This window comes from Leptodactylus fuscus, chromosome 2 (assembly GCF_031893055.1).
Source record: "Leptodactylus fuscus isolate aLepFus1 chromosome 2, aLepFus1.hap2, whole genome shotgun sequence".
NCBI classification, from domain to species: domain Eukaryota; kingdom Metazoa; phylum Chordata; class Amphibia; order Anura; family Leptodactylidae; genus Leptodactylus; species Leptodactylus fuscus.
The window spans coordinates 113,696,341-113,704,719 of NC_134266.1; the positions used below are offsets into that span (position 1 = coordinate 113,696,341).

Genomic DNA, 8,379 nt, shown 5'->3' on the forward strand with positions numbered 1-8,379 from the left:
CATGCAGTATGATGGGACCAGGCACTGACATAGTGATGTTTCAGGTGGACAGATGAATACTAGCCCTCCTACCCCTCATAGGCATGCAGCATGATGGGACTAGGCACTAACATAGTGATGTTTCAGGTAGACACATGAATACTAGCCCTCCTACCCCTCATAAGCATGCAGTATGATGGGACTAGGCACTAACATAGTGATGTTTCAGGTAGACACATGAATACTAGCCCTCCTACCCCTCATAGGCATGCAGCATGATGGGACTAGGCACTGACATGGTGATGTTTCAGGTAGACAGCTCAATACTAGCCCTCCCTCCCCTCATAGGCATGCAGCATGATGGGACTAGTCACTGACATAGTGATGTTTCAGGTGGACAGATGAATACTAGCCCTCCCTCCCCTCATAGGCATGCAGCATGATGGGACTAGGCACTGACATAGTGATGTTTCAGGTGGACAGATGAATACTAGCCCTCCCTCCCTTCATAGGAATATGATGGGACTAGGCACTGACATGGTGATGTTTCAGGTAGACACATGAATACTAGCCCTCCTACCCCTCATAGGCATGCAGCATGGTGGGACCAGGCACTGACATAGTGATGTTTCAGGTGGACAGATGAATACTAGCCCTCCCTCCCCTCATAGGCATGCAGCATGATGGGACTAGGCACTGACATAGTGATGTTTCAGGTGGACAGATGAATACTAGCCCTCCCTCCCTTCATAGGAATATGATGGGACCAGGCACTGACATAGAGATGTTTCAGGTAGGCAGATGAATACTAGCCCTCCTACCTCTCATAGGCATGCAGCATGGTGGGACCAGGCACTGACTGACACTTACCCAGCTTCATAAGACAGGCCAGCAGGATCCACAAGGCGATTTCAAAGGGTTCTCTAATGTAGCCGTAGTCCATCCCCAGCACCGGGAAGAGTTTGCGGTGGCCCCGGCCAGTCTTATTCCCAGCAGCTCCATGAGGACTCACGGTGATTCCAGGTGAAGATGTGTACTCTGTGAATCCCTTCGGCTCGACCTCCGGAGAGCTGGCATGAGTGAGGAGATCGGGCACGAGAACCAGGACGAGGAGCACATACAGTGCCCACCTGTACCCGGGGTGCGCCGGCATGATCGGTGTGTATGTGGTACGATCTGCACAGAACCCAGCAGCCTCATACACCGGACGGACACATAGACGCAGCTGGGGTGCCGGGAGACGTGCGCATACTTGGCTGGAAGATCAGATCGCCGCTAGTGCAGGGTATACACGGGGCTGTACCATCAGCATACTTTATACCAGTGTAGTGTCACTTTCCCACACACACCCGTACCGGGGCAAGCGGCTATCTGTATGGACGTGCTAAACGTACATATGTGCACCGCAGATAAGAGTGTGACCAGCGAATGACAAGGCGGGTCTATAAGATGCCGCTCCCAGGATGCATGTCCCCGGCCCGGCACTCCTTGGGGCGCCCTTGTACCCACTCCTAACTCCCGGCCGCCGTCTCCTACACCTGACAGCTCCTACTCTATTTCCACTGGGGGAAGCCCGGGAAGGGAGGGCGCCGCCACTGAAAGATGATGGCGGAGACGAGCTATTGAGCGACCTCTACTGGAGTGGAGGTCAATTGCAGATAGTATAGTAAAGCTGAATTTCCTTTGTAAATGGACACCCTGACACAAACCAATGTAATCACGTTGGTATGTGTCTGGATGTAAACACTGAGTACAACACCCAACGTAAAAGTGATCTACAGTACATCCCATATCAGTGGCCTCCATCTCCTCATTTTAAAGAGAAAACAGAAGCTTCACTCATTGAATGATAGCCTTGGATGTATGCCATCAGTGTCACCAGGGTGTGCTTAATACTAGTGGGTCTTATTCAAAGGTTTCCTAAGTGCCCCCCCATATTTTAATGTCCCTTCAAGTGGCTACCAAATAATAGCTGTGGCAGCAGCAAATTTAGCTCCACCCACTTCTAAGTTAACCCTGCCCATTCTCATACATTTTTCTTTGTGCCCCCAAACAGTATAATGCTCCTACAGTCACCCAAATATTATATGGCCCCACGTTATAATGTTCTCCTCTAATTGCTGCACAGTATGAAGTCCCTCTTCTGGTGCCCCAGGTTAAACTGGCGGAAACTAGAGGAGGACATGAAACTGGACAGCTGGAGGGGGACATTAAACGGTGGGGGTAGTTGGAGGGGGACATTGAACTGGGGGCAACTAGAGGGGGACATTAAACCGTAGGGGTAGCTGGAGGGTCACATAAAACTGGGGGCAACTAGAGGCAGACATGTTCCCCGCCAGCTACTCTTAAGGATTAACCCTAGAACGCATGACGTTAAAAATAGATAAATTTTAACGTATTGGGGGCCTTTTAGCCCCCATGCAAATAATATAGAAAAACACACTTAAATTACTTTCACAAGTTTATTTCAAAATTGTAAATTAAAATCTGAATAGTGGGCAAAATTTTTATTATAATGGAGCAAAAAGTTAAGCATGCAGGCCTAAAAGGCCCCAGGTATGTGTTCTAGGGTTAATGTCTTCCTCCAGTTGCCCCCAGTTTAATGTCCTTTTCCAGTTTCACCCGGCTTAATATCTCTGTCCAGTGACGACCATTGATTAATGCCCCCCTCAAACTGTCCTCAATTTAATGTCCCCCCTTCATCTACTCCCAATTTCTTTCCCCCTGCATCTGCCCCCAGTTTAATGCCCCCCTTCATCTGCTACCAGTTTTATGTCCCCCTACATCTACCACCAGTTTAATGTCCGACTCCATCTGTCCCCTTCATCTGCCACCAATTTCATGTTCCCCCTCAATTTGCTCCAAAGTTTAACAAAAAAAAACCCAAAAAACTGATACTCACCTCTCCTTGCTCCCCTGCTGCTCTGTCTGCAGTGTCAGTCACGAATTGTTCTGGGAGCTGTAGGCGTGTTGTGAGTGATGTCATCACATCATGCCTACAGCTCCCCAGGCTGGAGCACAAGGGGAGCACAGTAATGAAGCGAGAGCTGTTTGTGGATGGCTCCTGCTTCATTCACCATTGTATTCAACTCATCTGCATCCTCTGGACACAGATGAGTAGAAACCGGGACATACCTCCTGCTAACTAGGACGGCGGGACAGGACCTGGAATCAGGGAGTGTCCCGCAGGATACGGGATGGATTGGAGGTTTGTGGTTTTTAGAGCATCCATGGAAATCTGGGATTGTTTGAATTGTTTTTGTAAAGCATCTCCTCCCCATCTTATAGAAGTTATAATAAAAACAGACAATCCTCCCTGTCAGTAGTGCAGACCGCCAACAATCAGTCACATGACTTCTACAGCCAATCATTGGCCTTAGTGATCATGTGCCATATGTGCTGAGAGCAGTGATATGCTGAATGAATGAAATGTGACCACTTCGAGAAGTGATCAGAGAGAGGAATATAGCGGGGTACTTAACCCCATTCCTACTCTATTACAATCGCTAGTCATGAGTTGCCATCTTAATGCATAGATTTTTACAGACCGGGGCGTAACTATTGCAGTTACAGGTGGTGTGGCTACAACCGGCCCCAGAGGGTTACACTATCTGTTTTATGTAATTACAGCTTCATGCAATAGAAGTGAATAGAATAAAGCATTAACTATATTACACGGTAACTATAAAACAGACGGCATGAGGTGTAAATACTGAGGGGGTCACAGGGCTAGCACAAGTGCTACGGTCCTTTCAAAAAACAGATCAGTAGGAGTCTTGGGTGTTGGTTTCCCACTGATCTATTATTGATGATTTATCACCATGTTTGTCAACCTATTGCACACGTGCCAGAGGGGGCCCTCAGAGCTGCCTCTGTTGGCATGAGTCCCGTTGCCCAATCCTGACTCCACAATCACACACTAACAGGGAATCCGGTACAGGATTCCCCATTAGTGAGTGACCGCTTTTTTCAGCTGTAAGTACAAATGTACATGCAGGTGAAAACTGTCAATGTAGGCCGACTGCGGCTTACACTGACAGCAAAGCGTGTCCTCTGCCCTGACACAGGCGCGATGACGTAATTCATCAGCACATGCATTGATAGAAGAAGGAAGGTGCTACTTACCTGCTCTTCGTGGGAGCGCTAGTAAATAGTATATTATACTGTGTGAGGGCCCACTGTGGAGCATATAATACTATGTGGGGTCCCACTGTTCAACATATTACATTGTGTGGGGGCCACTGTGCAGCATATAATACTGTGTAGAAGCCCACTGTGGAGCATATCATACTTCATGGGGCCCACTGTGGAGCATATTATATCGTGTAGTTGCCACTGTAGAGCACACTGTACCGTGTGGGGGCCACTGTGGAGCACATCGTACTGCTAGCGGGCCACTGTGCAGCACATTGTACCATGTGGGGACCACTGTTGAAAACATTATACCACATGAGGGCCACAGTGGAGCCCACTGTACCATCTCAGGGCCACTGTGTTGCATATTGTACTGTCTGGGGGCCACTGTGGAGCATATTGTTCCGCATGGGGGTCCTTCACTATTTTCATCACACAGTATCTGTTTTATAGTAGACTAGAGGGAGGACCCGGCTTCGCACGGGTATATTACATTTTATGTTTGTGTAGTGGCCCCATAAGAATTGTCCAATTTTGCACTGGTGTATTTTGTATGTTGTTTGTGTATATGTCCATAAGCGTCATGTGATTATGTGTATCTCATTTTGGATGTCAGTGAAAAACCTGTGATCAGTTGTTATGGATACCTGGAGTAAAGCTGTATCTAATGCTTCCCCGTGTAGTACTGTGTTTAGATGCAAGTATCCAATCCTTGTTGGTGTGGTACTGTGTGCAGATGCACATATCTAATCCTCCCCGTGTGGTATTGTGTGAAGAGGCGCGTATCTAATCCTCCAGTAAGTGAAACTGTGTGCAGACGCGCATATCTAATGACTCTGGCGTGCGGTACTGTGTGCAGATGCGCGTATCTAATACTCTGGCATGTGGTACTGTGTGCAGATGCACGTATCTAATCCTCCCCTGTGTGGTATTGTGTGAAGAGGCGCGTATCTAATCCTACGGCATGTGGAACTGTGTGTAGACGTGGGTATCTAATCCTACGGCATGTGGTACTGTGTGCAGACGTGCGTATCTAATCCTACGGAATTTGGTACTGTGTGCAGACGCGCTTATCTTATCCTCTGGCGTGTGGTACTGTGTGCAGACGCACGTATTTAATCCTCCCCTGTGTAGTATTGTGTGAAGAGGCGCGTATCTAATCCTACGGCGTGTGGAACTATGTGTAGACACGTGTATCTAATCCTACGGCATGTGGTACTGTGTGTAGACGCGCGTATCTAATCCTACGGCATGTGGTACTGTGTGCAGACGCGTGTATCTAATCCTATGGCGTGTACAACTGTGTGAAGACACGTGTATCTAATCCTCCCCTGTGTGGTATTGTGTGAAGAGGCGCGTATCTAATCCTACGGCATGTGGAACTGTGTGTAGAGGCGTGTATCCAATCCCCCGGCATGTGGTACTGTGTGCAGATGCGCATATCTAATCCTATGGCATGTGGTACTGTGTGTAGACGCGCGTATCTAATCCTCCCCCGTGCGGTACTGTGTGTAAACACGCGTATCTAATCCTCCCCTGTGTGATACTGTGTGCTGAGACGCGTATCTAATTCTCTGGCTTGTGGTACTGTGTGCAGAGACACGTATCTAATCCTCCAAAGTGTGGTATTGTGTGAAGAGGCACGTATCTAATCCTTTGGCATGTGGAACTATGTGTAGACGCGCGTATCTAATCCTACTGCATGTGGTACTGTCTGCAGACGCGTGTATCTAATCCTATGGCGTGTACAACTGTGTGCAGACGCGCGTATCTAATCCTCTGAAATGTGGAACTGTGTGTAGACGCGTGTATCTAATCCTACGGCATGTGGTACTCTGTGCAGACGCGTGTATCTAATCCTATGGCGTGTACAAATGTGTGCAGATGCACGTATCTAATGCTCTGGAGTGTGGAACTGTGTGTAGACGCCTGTATCTAATCCTTCGGCATGTGGAACCGTGTGCAGACGCGTGTATCAAATCCTTCAGTGTGTGGAACTGTGTGCAGAAATGCGTATTTAATCCTCGGGTGTGTGGGACTGTGTGGAGACCCGTGTATCTAATCCTCTGGCGTGTGATACTGTGTGCTGATCTGTGTATCTAATCCTCTGGAGTGTGGAACTGTGTGTAGACGCCTGTATCTAATGCTTCGGCATGTGGAACCGTGTGCAGGTGCACGTATCTAATCCTATGGCATGTGGTACTGTGTGCAGAAGTGCGTATTTAATCCTCTGGTGTGTGGGACTGTGTGCAGACCCGTGTATCTAATCCTATGGCGTGTACAACTGTGTGAAGACACGTGTATCTAATCCTCCCCTGTATGGTATTGTATGAAGAGGCGCGTATCTAATCCTACGGCATGTGGAACTGTGTGTAGACGCGCGTATCCAATCCCCCGGCATGTGGTACTGTGTGCAGATGCGCGTATCTAATCCTATGGCATGTGGTACTGTGTGTAGATGCGCGTATCTAATCCTCCCCCGTGTGGTACTGTGTGCAGACGTGCATATCTAATCCTTTGGCGTGTGGAACTATGTGTAGATGCGCGTATCTAATCCTACTGCATGTGGTACTGTGTGCAGACGCGTGTATCTAATCCTATGGCATGTACAACTGTGTGCAGATGCGTGTATCTAATCCTCTGGAATGTGGAACTGTGTGCAGACGCGCATATCTAATCCTCTGGAATGTGGAACTGTGTGCAGACGCGTGTATCTAATCCTATGGCGTGTACCAATGTGTGCAGACGCACGTATCTAATCCTCTGGAGTGTGGAACTGTGTGTAGACGCCTGTATCTAATCCTTTGGCATGTGAAACCGTGTGCAAATGCACGTATCAAATACTTCAGTGTGTGGAACTGTATGCAGAAATGCGTATTTAATCCTCTGGTGTGTGGGACTGTGTGCAGACCCGTGTATCTAATCCTCTGGCATGTGATACTGTGTGCTGATCTGTGTATCTAATCCTCTGATGCGTGTATCTCAGTTTGGATATCAGTGTTGTGTTGTGCATATGGAGTGACCGTGTGTATTGCAGTTGGAATATGAGTGAAAGTCTTGCAGGTTTGTATTGGCTAAGGGGGGGCACTGTGTTTGGAATGCTGTATCTCAGCAACGGTACGTCCGAGCGAGTTGGAGTCTCGTCTTAAACCTTCCCGGATACCTGAAGTATCTCTGTACCAAATTTGGTGAAGATCAGTCCAGTCGTTTGGTTCGCATTAGAGTACAGACAGACAGACAGACAGACGGACAGACAGACAGACAGACAGACAAGAATTCATTTTTATAAGATAGGGAGATATGCGATATTATTACAGGCCTTAATAACATTGCACGATCACTATAAAACAGATCAAATTTGTCTTATATCATTGAAAGCTCTCATTCACACAACCGTATTGTGCAGGTCCATAACTGTCCGCAATTGTGGATCTGCACAATATTAAAGGGGTTTTCCGGGATAACTTAAAATCCCTGCACTACTCTAAACACCCTCCCCCTCCTACTTTCTAAATAACATCAATTATGAAAAATGTATATTTACCCATATCATATTTTCTGATTATCCGGTGTCGATCCGTTTCCCCATTTCCGGAAACCTATTGTCACTACTACTCCACTCTGCTCATGCTTACCATGCATGATTTCTTATGGCAAGATGGCTCCTCCTCCTGCTCTCAGTACGGTACGCACTCTTCTACACTGTGCGCGCCACCGCCGCCTGTAATTCACCTTTACTGCACATGCACAGTAGAGGTGTCTGATCTCTGCTGAGGAGGAGTACGGAATCAGTACAGGAGGAGGGGCCGTCTCGCCAGAAGAAGCATGGAGGGGTAAGTATATACTATGAGTCGGTGGTTGGGCTGAGTAGGTAGGGAAAAGTGGGATAGTTAGAGAGACATGGAAAGGATAGAGGAAGGAGGGGGGAGAGAAGAAGGAGGTGGGAGAAAGGTGAGAGGGTTAGTGAGGAAGTTAGATAGCAGGAAGTGGAGTATGTAAACAAAAGCAGAAATACCAGCAGCCCCCAGAGACACCCAGAAATCGATCAAAACAAGCTAAAGGTATATGGGTGTAATTATTAACTCATTAGTAACACTAACAGACATTTAAAAAAAAAACAAAAAAAAAACAAACTTTTTTTTGCCAGGAAAACCCCTTTAAGGTTATATTGCCATGTTGGCACTTTGCAATAAATTAGTGGGTTTTGGGTTTCAGTTTGGGCACTCAGTCTCTAAATGTTTTCCATCACTGATCTATCCTGTTATC

General features: G+C 47.5%; 1 protein-coding gene across 1 annotated transcript in view; it reads right to left on the reverse strand.

Annotated features, from left to right (window-relative positions):
* The window catches only part of SLC9A1 (solute carrier family 9 member A1), a 46,639-nt gene extending 45,110 nt beyond the window's left edge, over nucleotides 1–1,529 (reverse strand). The window contains exon 1 of the mRNA XM_075264416.1: nucleotides 850–1,529. Coding sequence (XP_075120517.1) covers nucleotides 850–1,132 — 283 coding nt within the window. The 5' untranslated portion in view covers nucleotides 1,133–1,529. The remainder of the gene's footprint in view (nucleotides 1–849) is intronic.
* Between the last annotated feature and the right edge of the window lie 6,850 nt (nucleotides 1,530–8,379).